At 43.5% G+C, this 16665-nt stretch overlaps 4 protein-coding genes across 4 annotated transcripts; all 4 read right to left on the bottom strand.

Annotated features, from left to right (window-relative positions):
- Positions 1 to 9770: 9770 nt before the first annotated feature.
- On the bottom strand, positions 9771 to 10834 carry LOC141459945 (uncharacterized). The gene is made up of 2 exons (XM_074139505.1): positions 9966 to 10834; positions 9771 to 9881 (listed from the first exon to the last, which is right to left on the bottom strand). Exon 1 carries the CDS (start codon positions 10665 to 10667, stop codon positions 10161 to 10163), a length of 507 nt encoding a protein of 168 aa, XP_073995606.1. The 5' UTR covers positions 10668 to 10834; the 3' UTR covers positions 9771 to 9881; positions 9966 to 10160.
- Positions 10835 to 11849: 1015 nt separating this feature from the next.
- Positions 11850 to 12338, bottom strand: LOC141459896 (uncharacterized). The gene has a single exon (XM_074139455.1). It carries the CDS (start codon positions 12336 to 12338, stop codon positions 11850 to 11852), a length of 489 nt encoding a protein of 162 aa, XP_073995556.1.
- A 5-nt stretch (positions 12339 to 12343) lies between these two features.
- Positions 12344 to 14509, bottom strand: LOC141459895 (uncharacterized). The gene has a single exon (XM_074139454.1). It carries the CDS (start codon positions 14507 to 14509, stop codon positions 12344 to 12346), a length of 2166 nt encoding a protein of 721 aa, XP_073995555.1.
- Positions 14510 to 14574: 65 nt separating this feature from the next.
- Positions 14575 to 16117, bottom strand: LOC141459894 (uncharacterized). Its single transcript, XM_074139453.1, has 2 exons — positions 15980 to 16117; positions 14575 to 15895 (listed from the first exon to the last, which is right to left on the bottom strand). The coding sequence occupies exon 2, from the start codon at positions 15505 to 15507 to the stop codon at positions 14575 to 14577; it is 933 nt and encodes a 310-aa protein (XP_073995554.1). The 5' UTR covers positions 15508 to 15895; positions 15980 to 16117.
- Between the last annotated feature and the right edge of the window lie 548 nt (positions 16118 to 16665).

Raw genomic sequence — 16665 nt, 5'->3', positions numbered from 1 at the left:
TATTTTTTTCCCCCCTTATTTTCCGAGTATTGTTTTAACTTTAATTCTAATCACTAGTATTGTTATTTGTTTATTATTATTCAGCATATTGCCTCCTCCTTGTTTTCTCATTTCTCCTTACCCCCCCGTCCCCACTGAGCTTACCTTCTCCAGCGGTGTTTGTGTTTGTAGAGGGTGGCGTAACAATTTGGCGCCCAACGTGGGGCTCGAGAAAATCAAATAATAAAACAAATTAAGGGATCATTTTGACATTTTTATCTCGGACCGGAAGGAGAATTTTATGATGGATGTGTATAGGCTGTTGAAGGAAGAGTTGCAGTACGAATTGGAAATAAGGAAAATAATCTCCGAAGGTAATTGCCAGGAACTGCGGAGAAGGCTGCATGAAGCCTTATCCATAGATGTCCCTCCTGATTCCAGCTGTGTTGCAAACTTGGACCCCAACTCGGAATTCACAATTTGTGAGAAGAAATATCTTGTGTTGAAGGGAGCGGTGGAAGAATGTGATGAAGATGCCGAATCAAGTGAACTGAAGCGCCTTAAAACGCGACTGCTGCACACTTACCAGCGATGCAGATCAAATTGCGGAGTTAGTGGAATCTATACAAGAGTTGAGAATTCAGCTGGAGAAGTCAACTGTGGGTACATCATCAACGGAGCGGTTAGCAGGGTCAGCTTATCCAGAGATAAGGCAAAGGAAGCACGCTAGTATCGTAGCCGATCTGGATCAACTAGCATTAGAAAAGGATTTCCAACCGACTCGAACAGAGATCAGATGGAGTGTACCACAGAGGGCGTTAACACCAAATACCCTCCCCGAGATGCAAGCTACCGCCTACACCTCTACTAAGAATGACGTACTTCATGTTTCGAGACGGGACCCGAAATTATACAAGTGGGGCCTGACTTTCTCAGGTGAAGAGACAGGATGCACTTTGGCCAACTTCCTGGAAGATGTCGAAGTACGGATGGTCTCAAGAAACGTATCGCAGGAAGAAGTTTTCCGAGGATTCGACGATTTGTTAGCTGGTACGGCAAAAATATGGTTTAGAGCTAAGAGACAAGAATTCTCTTCGTGGCAAGAATTGGTGCGAGGATTGGAAAAAACCTTCCAGGATCCTGACTATGACGACCGGCTCATGGATGAAATACGCAGACGAACTCAGGGGTCTGACGAGATGCCATCATTGTTCATAGCCAAGATGATAAGCCTATTTAACCGGCTGAGCATTCCACTGACAGAAGAGCAAAAGCTAAGAATACTAGAGAAGAATATTAAGAGCGACCATCTACCTCACCTCGCACAGGCTACCTATTCATCAGTGGAGGAATTAGAATCAGTTCTTTGCAACCTTGAGATATGGACCCAAAGAGCGGCAAGATATAGAGAGCCGCCAGCTAGAGGTCTACTTGAACCCGCACTGGGTCATCGAACCAGGAAACTGCTACCACCGGTGTCAGCCATTCGCGAATCCGGAACTCAGCTGTAACCGGAAAGAAGAGCAACGACGTATAGGGGTCCGGTCTGTTGGAACTGCGGGCAGACAGGACACTTGGCCAGAGCGTACCGCTGTCCGAAGACACAATTTTGTGGGAGGTGTGGGCTTCTAAAAGTTAGCACACAGGCATGTACTCGCTGTGGGCCAAACCGGAAGAAAGCGGGAAACGGACCAGAGGGGTCGGCGCAGACCACCGCACCGGCTCCTCAGAACACCGCCCAAGATTAACCAGAGAAGATCCAGAATGGTTGGAGTGGGTGGAGGTAGTCAAGGATATGTTCTGTTACGGGATGTCACATAGATTAAGCCAGCCAAGCCTTGAAGATCGAAGACCTTTTCTTCAAGTGAGATTGTGGGGTATCTCAGTTAGTGGATTACTTGACTCGGGCTCAACGAGGACAGTAATCAACGACAGGTTGTGGAAAAGGTTATCCCCCTTAGGAATCAACCTTCAGCCATCGGATAACCAACAGATAACCCTGGCAAATGGAAGGACTTGCGCTGTAGAAGGCTTTGCAGTGGTGCCTTTCGAACTGAATGGGGCGGTTAAGATTTTGAATGTTTTAGTTGTACCATCTCTGAGTGTGGAATTGATACTTGGAATTGACTTCTGGAGGGAAATGTCACTTGTGGTGGACATAGCTAAGGCTACCTATAAGTCAGGGGATCCGGCCCTAGCCTGTGTATCTGCAGATACTGGAGTCATCAGCCACGAGAGACTAACGAACAAGCAGAGAGAAGAACTGCGAGCAGTCACCAAGAAGTTCCGAGAAGCGTCACCACCTCATCTGGGCTGTACGGATCGAGTGGAACACATCATCGACACGGGAGATCAACCCCCACTGAAACAGCGATACTACCCAGTGTCTCCCTTTATACAAGAGGCCATAAATAAGGAACTTGACGCGATGCTGAAGGATGGGATAGTGGAACCATCAAGTAGCGGTTGGTCATCGCCAGTTGTCATGGTAAAGAAGAAGGATGGGAAGTACCGCTTTTGTATGGATTATCGGGCAGTGAACAAAGTCACCAAACGAGACGCGTACCCTTTACCGTATGTGTCGGCCATATTGGATCGTTTACGAAACGGTAGGTATCTCTCCTCCTTGGACATCAAGAGCGCATATTGGCAGATCCCTGTGGAGAAGAACAGTAGAGAGCGCACGGCCTTCACCGTACCGCATAGAGGGTTGTTCCAATTTCGCCGCATGCCGTTTGGTCTACATAATGCCCCTGCCACATGGCAAAGACTTATAGATAACGTACTGGGACCCACGCTAGAACCGTACGTCTTCGCCTACTTGGATGACATCATTATCGTCACACCTACTTTTCAGAAGCATCGAGAAGTATTAGCAGATGTTCTCGAGCGTTTAAGAGCGGCTGGCCTGACATTATCATGGGAAAAGTGTCAGTTTTGTAGGAGCGAACTTCGCTACCTAGGATATATTGTAAACGAGGATGGCCTTGGGGTTGACCCAGAGAAGGTGTCCGCTATTTTGAACTTCCCTAGACCTACAGCCGCAAAACAGGTAAGGCGGTTTATAGGGTTAGCAAGTTGGTACAGAAGATTTGTGCCTAACTTTTCAACTTTAGTCTCTCCGTTGACGGATTTGCTAAAGAAAAACAAGAAGTTTGTGTGGGAAGACCGACAGGAAAGAGCTCTACAGGAACTCCAAAATCGACTGGTTTCAGCACCGATACTCACCTGCCCCGACTTCGAACGCCCATTTGTCCTTCAGACAGACGCTTCCACTACAGGTCTTGGTGCCATCCTGAGTCAAAATTTCGAAGATGGGGAGAAGGCCATTGCTTATGCCAGCCGAACACTCACAAATGCAGAGAAGAAGTTTTCAGCCACGGAGCTGGAGTGTTTAAGCGTGTTGTGGGCAATTAAGAAATTTAGGCCGTATCTGGAGGGCATGAAGTTCACGGTCATCACCGATCACAGTTCCCTGAAGTGGTTAATGACGCTGAAAGATCCCAGTGGCAGGCTAGGAAGGTGGGCCCTGCAATTACAAGAACACGAATTTGAAATCGTTCATCGTGCCGGGAAGCTAAATAAGGCGGCTGATGCACTCTCTAGAGTGAACGAGGGGTTACTCAGTGCCATTACAGACTCTTCTAGGTGTGATGCTTGGTACGAAAAGATGAAAGCCGAAGTAGAAGCATGCCCCGAAAAGTACCCCTTATGGATTCTAGACAGTGGAGTTCTTCGGAAATATGTCAAGGATGCTAAGGATTTGTTAGAGGACCCCTGGAAGTTGGTTATCCCAAAATATCAGCGGATGGAGGTCTTAAAGGAATGCCATGATAATCCGACGGCAGGGCACCTAGGGATTTTTAAGACTAAGGAGAGGATAGCGCTGAGATACTATTGGCCAGGCATGACGAGTGATGTGGCACGGTACGTTAGGCGTTGTTCAACCTGCATGGCGAATAAGCCAGAGCAGCAGAAACCTGCTGGGTATTATGGGGAACAACGCAAAGTGTCGCAGCCATGGGAAGTCGTTACCATGGATATAATGGGTCCACTGCCTAGGAGTTCTCAACAACATAGGTACATTCTAGTGGTCTGTGACTATTTCACTAAATATGTGCTACTGCACCCACTAAGACAGGCCACCTCTAAGTCTATTACTAAATTTGTGGAGGACCAAGTATTTTTAGTGTTTGGATCGCCTAAGGTCGCTCTAACCTATAATGGTTCCCAGTTCCTGAGTAAGGAATTTACAACCTTATTAGAGAACTACGGGGTAAAGGCAGTTCGGACACCATACTACCAACCGCAAAGCAACCCCACCGAGAGAGTAAACCGTGTCGTTAAGACAGCCATCAGGGCATACGTCAATGATAATCAGAAGCACTGGGATAAGCTGCTGCAGAAAATAGCATTCGCTCTAAGGACTGCGAAACATGAAAGTACGGGGTATACACCCGTGTATTTGAATTTTGGGCGAGAGCTACAGGCATGCAGCGACAACGCCCAGCAGAACATTACCAACCCAGATGAACTGGACGTCGCGGCAAGAGAGGCATTCGCCCAAAAATTTAGCAAGGTAAAATATTTGTGGAGTGAAGTAGTGAAGAATCTGACCAACGCCTATGAGAAGGCCAAGCGAACCTACAACCTGAGGAGAAGAGAAGTGAGTTATGCCCCAGGACAGGTTGTATGGAAGAGGGAGTTTCTCTTGTCTGATGCCCCTTAAGACTTTTCTAGTAAGTTAGCGCCGAAATATAAGAAGTGTACAGTGTTACAGAAGATATCCAACACCGCTTACGAATTAGGAGATGAAAACGGCCGGAATTTGGGAATCTGGCACCCAAAAGATATGAAGCCGCAACCAGAGACCGGATAACTTGTAGAACACCGCACCCAGCAACCTACTCAGTCCTTCAGCCCCTGAACATACCTTTCATATTGCCTTTTCTTTATCCTTTATTATATTTACATTGTCTTTCTTGTACTCCTTTATTGTTATATTCCTTAACTATTATATTCCCTTGTCATTATATTCCTGTATTATTATATTCCTTTATTAATATATTCCTTTATTATTATATCCCTTTATTGGTTTAGTATTAACTTATTTTGCCTGTCTCTTCTTTCTTCAGGAAGGAGAGGGAATGTTACGATGTAACAGCTTTTCCAAACGAAACCAATTTTGAGGGTATGATTGTAATTATTCCTAGATTTTGTTCAGGTCAGTTAGTTAGAATTAGGTAAAATCGGGGATTAAGAAAATAAATCTAGGAAATTTAATTAAGAGAAATGAAGAAAGTGGATAAAATTATACTTGAAGAGCACATAACTGTGTGAAGAGGGCAGCGGGGGGAAAAAAAAAAAAAAAAAAAAACGACGCGAGCAACATATGGGAGATAGAGACTGATGGGATTTTTTGAGAAAGAATTAATTACGAGTGGAAAATTGATTGTTGTACCGAGCTGGTTGGAGCCAAAACAAATTGGAGTGAAAAGAAATCACCTTGGCGGGATTTGCCTCTGGGAGAGGATTCATTGAGCGGAGGACCTCTACTTCCCAAAGGGCGGCAGGAAGGAATAGTACCTGACTGGTGGCGAGCTTCCCATAAGAAGACCAGGAAAGAAGGGTAGATTGGAGCAAAACCAGGCCTGGGATTGACTGTAAGTGTAGGCAATGTAATAAGAGTGACTAGTTTTCTGGTTCTATTGAGGACAATTATTTCATTACCTAGTAATCAAGTTTTGTATTTTTCAGTATTAAGCAGGGTTCATGATACTGTATTTTGCTGTAAAAAGACCTTTTTTGTTGTGATCGATAATAATATTTTCATAACCCTGAATCTTTATTTAAACCCCTAGCAACATCTCACATGGACAATAAATTTAATTATTTAATGAAGTAGTGATCTGGTTAGAGTAACGGCCAGCAGGGGCACACTACACTGATTTGCTAACGGAGAAGCTGTTACTAGGTAACTAGTTTCTATTATAAATTTATTTTTATTTTATTTTTTTTCCCTCTTATTATCCGAGTATTGTTTTAACTTTAATTCTAATCACTAGTATTGTTATTTGTTTATTATTATTCAGCATATTGCCTCTTCCTTGTTTTCTCATTTCTCCTTTCCCCCCCGTCTCCACTGAGCTTACCTTCTCCAGCGGTGTTTGTGTTTGTAGAGGGTGGCGTAACAACTTTCACACACAACATGTAGACGAAGACAAAACGGAATTAAAAAATAAAATTGTTCAACTAGAACAAAAGCTGGATCATTTTTTAGACTTAGGCTCGCACAGCAGCAGACCGCCAAATTTAGATTGTACCTAACAGACAGCAAACTACCACATTTTAAAGATCTGACTGGCAAAACTTGGCTCATCGACACAGGCTCTACGAAAAATTACATCAATCCAAATTCCGTACCGGTAGGAATTAAAACTAAATCCGAAGATTTCACAATTGTAACTCCAACAGGACGCGAAAATGGCAAGAGTTCAGTCGAACTAGACCTAGCTCCATTATTTGGGTTCAATAATGAAACAAAAGTTAAATTTTACATTTACCCATTTAGCAAAGACTTCGACATGTTATTAGGCTACGAAACAATGCAAATATAGATTTGAAAATAAATGTTAAAAAGAATGAAATTAATTTAAAAGATAATATAACAATAAAGATTAAGATGGTAGACGGGACGGGACCTATGCCCCATGGCACTGCAGCCACAAAAGACTTATTGTGCCAGCCCCTTCTTAGTTCTAGTAAGCGAACCCTCCCCTCCTAAAGAGGTTGAGGACCTTCCCTACTAGTTCTTTTTGCGCTACTATCTCCTTCGGCCTCAACGTTCCAAAGGTTTCATAGCGCAAACGTTCGATTGCAACGCAATCGAACAACAGGTGAGAGGCCGTTTCCTCCTCTTCCTGACATAATCTGCACAGCGGCTCCGAGCTGATAAGCCCCACCCTGCACAGATGCTTTTTAAACCTACCGTGCCCCGTGAATAGGCCTGTAATCAGAGTAATCTGATTTCTGCCCAAACACAGGGTCTCTTTGGATCTTTGCTTACACAGCCAAGGCATCAAGGTCTTGCTGTGTTTAACCCCAGGACACATCACCCAGTTCTTTTCATGCTCACTCCAGATCCAATCTCTGAGAGCCGCACGAACCGAACCCCTGGTGATCCCCAGGACAGGCTCTGGACCGATGAAAGGAGTGTTAGCTCCATTCCTGGCCAGATAATCAGCTTTTTCATTCCCTTTAATACCCACATGGCCCGGCACCCATTCCAACCGAACTTTGTTGTGCCGCGCCAGTAGGTCTAGGGCCTTCCTGCATTCCCAAACCAGGGAAGAGGTCATTCTGAAGGATACAAGAGCCTTCAGTGCAGCCTGGCTGTCCGAAAAGATACGAATCACCCTATTTCTAGGTTCCATCCGCAGGTTTTCCTCAGCACATATTTTAATAGCAAAAACCTCGGCCTGGAAGACAGTGGCGTATCTCCCAAGAGATCTCTCTATGAGTACCTCGGGTTTAACCCCATACACTCCAGACCCAGTCCCACAGTCCATCTTGGAGCCATCGGTAAACCAAATGCCTCCCTTCCGGTACTGGTCCGTCCAGTTCACCTTCCATTCAGTCCTCGGTTTAATACAAACCTGAAAAGGAGTCTCGAAACTGTATTTAGGACAGATACTGTCCCCTGCCATGTCAATAACCGGTCCAGGGTCGACCTTATCTGAAATACTCATATGGCCGATGCAGGAGCTAATACGCCTCCATTGACCATTGCTCGGCATTCTGTACGCACTGGCCCTTGCCTCCGCCTGAATAACATATTGAAGCGGAGCCAGCCCCAGCAGTACCTCCAGCGCTGCAGTAGGGGTACTACTAAAGGCCCCCGTGATCATCAGACAGGCCAGTCTCTGCACCCTTGCTAGAGCCTTAATTGCCGTCTGTTGTTCAGTCTTCCTCCACCACACCACTGAACCGTAGGTGATGATAGGTATGACTGTACGTGTATAGAGCCAGTGGGTCATCTTTGGGCTAAGACCCCATGTCTTCCCACAGGTTCTAGTTATTCCACAAAGGGCCTGTTTAGCCCTTAGTGTAACTCTCTCTATCTGCGCCTTCCAAGTGAGTCTGGTGTCCAGGACAATGCCCAGATACTTGACCTCACCCGACACATCCAGAGTTTTACCAAAAAATCGAAGGTTTTTGTAGCTCTCTCTTTCCCTTCTCCTTGTAAAGGGAACCAGAGTAGTTTTAGAAGGGTTCACTGAAAGCTCTACCCTTCTACACCAATTTTCTATAACCTTGAGAGCTTCCTGCATGAGTTCAGCCACGATTATCTCGTGCCTACCCCTGACCACTACAGAAATATCATCTGCATAGCCATGGACCGAGAACCCATGAAGGTCTAGCACCTCAAGTAACTCATCTACGACCATACACCAAAGGAGCGGAGACAAAACCCCCCCCTGAGGGCACCCCCTAACTGTCGTTAACTCCAGCGATTCCCCAAAAAGAGTCGCTGTGATTCTCCTTGACGATAGCATGTTGCAGATCCATCTTGAAACAGTGGGCTCCACGCCATGTCTATCCATCGCCAAGGCAATTGAACTGTAGGTAGTGTTACTGAAGGCACCCTCAATATCCAGAAACACGCCCACAGCTGTCTCCTTGCAAAATACCGAAGCCTCCAACTCCTTAACCAGACAATGGAGGGCTGTCTCGCAAGATTTGCCTGTCTGGTAGGCATGCTGATTGGCATGCAGAGGCCGTTGCTTTAAAGCTACCTCCTTAATATACATGTCAATCAGTTTTTCTAGCACCTTCAACATGAACGATGTTAGACTGATTGGTCTAAATTCCTTCGCCTGGGTATGAGTTCTCTTCCCAGGCTTGGGAATAAAGATAATTTTTACAGGCCTCCATGCCCTAGGGACATGGTTGAGTGCCAAGCATGCCCTCATTATCCTGCATAAAATAGGAGTAATTAAATCTTTCCCCTGCTGCAAAAGGGCAGGGAAAATGCCATCAGGACCCGGGGATTTATAGGGCTTAAAATAATTTACAGCCCAGACCACCTTATTGTAGGTAATGCAGTATTTAGCCACGGCCCAGGTTTCCCTGGTCCCCCGACACCTATCGGGTCCCAGAGCATCCTCACCATGCTGTCCTGACTCAATTACCTTCGAATCGGGAAAATGAGTTCTCATGAGACACTCCAATGTGTCTCTCCCCGATTTGGTAAAAATCCCTTCCTCGTTCCTGATGGTACCCAGGGCACCCCCTGGACTTTTTGATATTATGCGATGGAGCCTAGCCCCCTCCGAGGTCATCTCTACCTCTTCACAGAGCTTCCTCCATGCATCTCTTTTAGCCTTCCTAATGGCTATGTTGTAAGAAGTTAGGGCCTCACGGTACTCCTTCCATGTACCCCTTCTTTTAGCTACATTGAACAGTTTCCTAACTGGAAATATAATATAGGAATAAATATAAAATATAAAACAATAAAGGAAAATAATATACAAAAGAAAAGAGAGCTAAATGCGACGATATTAAAGAAAATAGGTTTTATCAAATAGACTTGCATGACAAAGAAAAGATAAAAGAATTAATACGAGCGGAACATATGTCTCATAACGAGCAGGACAAGTTATCAGAAATTATAAGCAAGTATCCCAATATAATCAAAGAGGAAAAAGATAGTTTAAAAAGTACCAATCTCATTAAACATAGAATTAAATTAAAAACAGATAGACCAATTTATAGTCAAAATTATCGATACCTGTATTTGGATCCAGATCAAAACAACAGGATTCTGTGCAACGGAGTTTATTCAACCAAACAATTCTCAACTCAGAACTCGCAACTCGTAACTCGTAACTCGTAACTCGTTTCTATGAACAATAAATATAGTGTACTTATATGAATATAAGAGAATAGAACTAATGCTAACAAATTAACAATGAATATGGCATTACCACATTTGTCTCCTTCTCCGGATCCAAAACCCAAAACTAGATACAAAATATACTGCAAAACTGAATACTAATAATGTTAACAAACTAATCATATGATAGTTATTCCAGTTCTCTAATTAGAAACATATGTTATTCTAAAATATAAACCCATATGTGGTGCACTAACACCCTCCACCTTGAAACGATCGGGATGTTTCAACGCTCTTGATTGTAAAATTCGTCTTCCAGGACGAAAATCAACTTGGACAATGGTCTCTCAAACTCAGACCCATTGTACCTCACCACAACCCTTTTGACGCAACCATCTTCACTTGTTTTTACTGCCGTTATCCTTCCCATCGGCCACTGACATCTAGGCACCGCCTTGTCAACTACAATTACTAGATCACCAACCTTGAGATTCCTTTTTGGAATAAACCATTTTTGCCTCTCCTGTAAGCCCAAAAGATATTCGTATCTCCACCTTTGCCAGAATACATCCGCTAGATATTGGACCTGTCGCCATCTTCTTCTACAATAATTATCTGCGGAACCGAACAGTCCCCAAACAGACGTGGCATCTTCTTTCATCAACAACAGACGATTCGGTGTAAGTGGTATACTAGATGGATCGCTGGTCATTAAAGTAAGAGGTCTGCTATTTATTATGTACTCGACTTCGCAGAACAGCGTTAACAGTGCGTCGTCGGTTAAACTCTGCATTCTCGATATGGAGCTAAGGACCTTACGGATGGTTCTAATCTGCCTCTCCCATACTCCCCCAAAATGGGATGCATGAGGTGGGTTGTAAATCCACTCAATTCCCTTTGGTAAAAGCTCCGCTCTCACTTCTTGCTGTTTCCACTTAATTATACTATCTTTTATCTCCTTTTCTGCGCCAATGAAATTTGAGCCACAATCACATCTTATCACCTCGACTCTACCTCTTCTAGCTATAAAACGTCTTAAACAGTTAATGAAAGATCTTGTCGACAAGTCTGCTGCTACCTCCAAGTGAATAGCTCTCATGGCCAAACAGGTAAAAATCACTCCATATCTTTTTACTTGGGATCTTCCCTGCTTCACATAAAAGGGTCCGAAGCAATCTATCCCGGAACAAGTAAAGGGCGCCTTTGTTCGGTCTGTTCTCTCTGGGGGCATCTCGGCCATCAGTTGTTCCATTGGAGGCCCCTGAAGCTTCGTGCACCCAATACACCTGGAAATTACTCTTCGAACAGCTGCGTTTCCTTTCACTACCCAAAACTTGTGCCTCAAGGCAGCTAGCACTGCATTTCTTCCCATGTGCCCACTCTTAAGATGATAGTCTCTTATAATTAAATCCGTTACGTGATGCTTGTACGGTAGTACTATAGGGTGCCTTTCGTCCTCTGTGAGCCCTGGCACTTTCTTGAACCTTCCTCCTACTCTAAGAAATCCGTTTACATAAACTGGGTTCAATCTTCTTATTGAACTATTCTTACTCACGCGATTGACCTTGCGTAATAACCCAACTTCTTCCTTAAAGCACTCGAATTGAACGAACTGTATAATAGCTGTCTCGGCTGCGTTTGTATCTTCCAGCTTCAAATAGTCAATCCTTTCGACCCTACCTCTCTTACGCAAGAACTGTTTGAATTTGAGATACCAAGCAATCGACTTCACGAGAGTCCACCAGCTTGAGAAATAGTTCAGCAACCTCTCAGTCGGAGAAACACTGGCATCTAATCTGGAGCACACTACTGATTTCTTTATCTCCAAGTCGTCGGTTGACAAATCCCAGTTGACTGGTAGACATGGCCACTCAGATTCTTTCTTCCATAAGAATTCTGGGCCTTTCAACCACCTCTCTGATTGGACCGCCCTCGATGCGTCATCCGCAGGGTTCAGTACTGTATTTACGTATTTCTACTGACTTGGCTCTGATCCATCTCTTATGACTGAAAGGCGGTTGGCCACAAAAACCTGAAACCGGCTCTTTTCATTATTGATATATCTAAGGACGGTGGTACTATCCGTCCAAAACGTTACAGAGTTGATTGGAAAATCTAATGCCTCGTATAGCATTTCATTGTTCTTGACTGCCATGGTGGCTGCTGCGAGCTCTAATCTGGGGATAGTAACCGCTTTCATTGGAGCTACTCTGGCTCTCCCGTAGATGAAGGAAACATGCACATTGCCTTGAGAATCGAGGATTCTCAGGTAACTGGCCACCCCATAGGCGACTGCACTAGCATCCGAAAAGTGATGCATTTGGGCTAGTACAACATTGCTGAAAATTCGCGGGACATAACTCCGCTCAACTTTGATGGATGAACCTCGTTTCATTCTTTCACACCAACCTTCAACTTGTTTCCGTACATTAGGGTCCAATGGTTCGTCCCAGTCGGTCTTCATTTGGCTCAGATTCTGCAATATCCTTGCAGAACTAAAGGTGAGACTATGCCCAGCGGGTCGAAAACACTTGCTACCAAACTTAGTAGCTTCCTTCTTGTAGACGGGGCTTGACGCATTTGAATCGCCGCCTTTAAACAATCGTCCCTCAAATTCCAACCTATTCCCAGAGCCATCACTTCTAAATTGCTAGGATGCTCCTGAAAATTCTGATCATCTCCAACTAGCTTTCTAACTAAACAGCTGGGACTTACAAACTTCGTTAACGTAAACCCACCCCGGGAACATAATGTTCGTAAGCCAAGTGCGTTATTCGCAAGAGCTTCTTCATCATCCAGGCTCTTAAGGCAGTCATCTACATAAAAGTTTCTCCACACCGTCTGCACAGTGTCCTCGTCAAACTCGTGTCCATTATCTATAACCGTTCTCTGCAGTGCGTAATTTGCAACACTCAGAGAAGAGCATGCTCCGAATAGATGCACTGTCATGCGAAACTCCGAAGGCTCAGAGTCGAAATCGTTATTTTTCCACCATAGAAACTTCAAATAATTCCTCTGATGCTCCGGAACCAAGACCTGATAAAACATTTTTTCAATATCGGCTACATAGGCGTGCCGACCTTTTCTGAACCTACACAGAACGCTGATTAAAGAACTTGTCATGTCGGGACCCTGAATCAAAGCATCATTTAATGAGATTCCTTTATATTTTGCCGCACAATCAAAAACAACCCTAATTTTCCCTGGTTTCTTTGGGTGATACACACCAAAGTGTGGTATATACCAAGAATGCCTGCCTACACTGTCCGTAGAGTCCATTGGCAACTCTTCAGCATTCTTTTGGGTAATCATATTATTCATAAACTCGCAATAGTCTTTCTTATATTTCAGATCTTTTTCAAACCTCCTTTTGAGATCTGCTAATCTTTTCATCGCGTAACTCTTGTTGTTGGGTAATTCAGCGCCCTTTCTTAGCGGTAAAGGAATTTCGTACTTCCCTGATTCGCTCTTAACGCAGCCTTGCTCTATTATGGACATCCACGTCCGGTCTTCTTCAGAAACCCCTAGCCTTGCTGAGTTCACTTCAGGGAAATCCTTTTCATACAATTCTGTTAGCAAACTGTCGAGGTTTTGATTTTTGAGTTTCAAACTGTTGACCCTCTCTTTACCACCTCGATTTGTGCAAGGTGCCCCACAGATCACCCATCCTAATCTAGTTTTAATAGCGAAGGGTTCTTGCTCCGAGGAAGAGTGTATCACATCCCATGGTTCCAGCGCCTGCGGCACGTTTATCCCAATCAAAATACCTATTTCTTCATCTAAGTCTGGTATGTCTAAGTGACTAAGGTTATTGTAACCTTCTAGATCCGATCTTTTCACGATATCACCCTTTGAAACGGGCAGTTCCTCAACCACGTACACCGGTGGTAAAGGTATATGATTATTTTCTTCAAGATCGGATATTAACAATCCGCTAACCAAACCACAGTTTAACGTAGCGCTCTTATGAATCGTAGCGACTTTCAACGGTATCAAATGGGAAGAGCCTCCCTTAGGGTCCAGCTGCAATGCGAGGTCTTTCGAACAAAATGTCACCGAACTTCCGCTGTCTAGAAAGGCATAGGTCTCAACGGACCTGCCATTTGAATCCTTGATCTTGACAGGTACTACTGACATTCTGTACGACCCAATCTCATTAACCCTGGCACATACTGGCCCCCTGCCAGTCTCAGCAAGACTCTCCTTCGTTGTGAAGGGATACTCTTTGTGCAAAATAGTAGGATGTTCACCTTGACATCGCTTGCATCTTAATTTTTCAGAACATTTTCTAGACCGGTGTCCCAACTGTAAGCAGCCAAAGCATAGCCTAGGTTTCAGCACAAACTCAACCTTTTTCTCGTGATCTTGACTGCCCAGCTTGGCGCATTCCCCGGTCCAATGAGGATCGCCACAAAAATAACACTTTTGCAGAGGTTCTTCTTCATCAGCGAAATTAAACCCTATGGCCTCTCTCCTACTAGAATCTTCTTTCCCAACGCGCTTTCTGGCGCCCCTTTTAGATCCCAAATCTCGAAACAAGTGTCTACCGAATAGTGGATTCATCCCTATTCTGGCTTCAGTCTCAACAAAGGTGACTAAGTCTTTAAATTCAACAGCCCTTCTCTCCACGTCCATAATCTCATCGGCTCTTCTTCTAAATCTTTCCTGCGCGTTGAATGGTAATTTTTTTAATATCTTCCTCAACGTTTTAGGGTCTTGGAGCTCACTTTACCGAAAGGTCGGCCAGCAATAGCGTTTTTGCAGCCTCTCAATAAAATAGCAAAATCATCAAGTCTTTCGACATCGTCGGGTTTGATGTCTGGCCATTCTAAAATTTTTCCGATGTAAGCTGGGATTATCTTCTCTAGATTTCCATATCTCCTATCTAGCAGCGCTCTTGCTTCAGCATACCCTTCCTTTGGGTCCATATACATACACGCTTTCACGATGTCCCTCGGTGTACCTACAGTATACTGCACGAGGTAATTTAATTTTTCTTCATCGTCGGTTGGCTTTGATCCGATGACGCTATCGAACGATCTGATAAACCCAAGGTACTGGGTAACATCACCGTTGAACTTTTGAATTTCAACTTTTGGCATTTGCCCCTTTAAGTTCGAAGCGATCAACATTCGCACAAGGTCTTTCTCCAAGATGTTGCAACCTGAATGCCTATTTGGACCCCAAATACCGCTGACTTTTGGTGGCTTCGACACCCTACTTCCTTCTTCATACTGTTCTAAAACTTGGTCTCTAGCCTTAACCTCCGCTAACTCCGCTTCCAACAAGAGCCTTTCCTTTTGTTGTTTTAGTTTCAACTCCTCGTGTTCTAACTCCTGCATTTCTTTCAATTTGGCCTCCTTCGCCGCTATTCCAGCTGCTGCTGCTGCTTCCATAGCTCTTTTCTCTGATATTATACTCTTATTTGAACTATGAGCACTTTTGGAACGCTGAGTGTATTCCGACACAGCTGAGACACTGTCTTCCGGGCGAATAGAACACTGCGGAAACTGGTCAAGTTCTTCATCAGCTTGTTCAATTCGCTTTACAAGTTCCGCTTTTTTACCCGTTACGCTGAGCCCCCTTTCTTTAAGAACTTGTTTCAAGGTTTTCACCGTTAGACGTTCCGTCATGATAGTTTTCTTCTAGTGCCAATCGAAGAAACAAAACTCTTGCAAATTTTCAAATTAAAATTAACAATATAAACAAACCAAACAATAATATTAATATAAACAAAAACAACAATACCATATGATTAAACGCATAAAACTAAAGACAAACATTTACGTTACTACTAGCAACCAAACAAATACTAATTATAAATTAAATAAATATTGTCCATAAACTCTTGATCACAAATTCAATAAGCCCTCTAATTAGAATCTTCTAATAAGTCCACCTTGAAGAAATGTGAAACTGTATTTGGATCCAGATCAAAACAACAGGATTCTGTGCAACGGAGTTTATTCAACCAAACAATTCTCAACTCAGAACTCGCAACTCGTAACTCGTAACTCGTTTCTATGACCAATAAATATAGTGTACTTATATGAATATAAGAGAATAGAACTAATGCTAACAAATTAACAATGAATATGGCATTACCACATTTGTCTCCTTCTCCGGATCCAAAACCCAAAACTAGATACAAAATATACTGCAAAACTGAATACTAATAATGTTAACAAACTAATCATATGATAGTTATTCCAGTTCTCTAATTAGAAACATATGTTATTCTAAAATATAAACCCATATGTGGTGCACTAACAATACCCTCAACCATTTAAGGATCAATTAGACGAGGAAATAAAGAAATTATTAAAAGACGGCATTATTCGCGAAAGCAACTCTCCGTACAACTCCCCGGTTTGGGTAGTAGCAAAGAAACCAGACGCGAGCGGTAAAAAGAAAATAAGAATGGTCATCGACTATTGAAAAATAAATCAAGAAACCATACTAAATAAATTTCCACTTCCAAACATCGAGGATCTTTTAAACAAATTAGAAGGATCAAACATTTTTTCCATAATAGATTTAGCATCTGGGTTTCATCAGATCGAAATGGAACCAGAAGATATTCGTAAAACCGCGTTCAGCACCAACACAGGACACTACGAATTTCTTAGAATGCCTTTCGGACTGTGTAACGCACCACCAACTTTCCAAAGAGCTATGAACGCAATGCTCTCAAACACTCCAAATACTCTAGTTTACATGGATGATATTGTTTATACTAAAACTAAAGAAGAGCACTATAAACACTTTTCCAGAAACTTTCAAAACACCAA

Source organism: Rhodnius prolixus, unplaced genomic scaffold (genome assembly GCF_049639745.1).
Source record: "Rhodnius prolixus isolate KJV_2025 unplaced genomic scaffold, Rpr scaffold_29, whole genome shotgun sequence".
In the NCBI taxonomy this organism is placed as follows: Eukaryota; Metazoa; Arthropoda; class Insecta; order Hemiptera; family Reduviidae; genus Rhodnius; species Rhodnius prolixus.
Note: the sequence above shows the minus strand (reverse complement) of the source record. Positions and strands in the feature narration are given on the sequence as shown.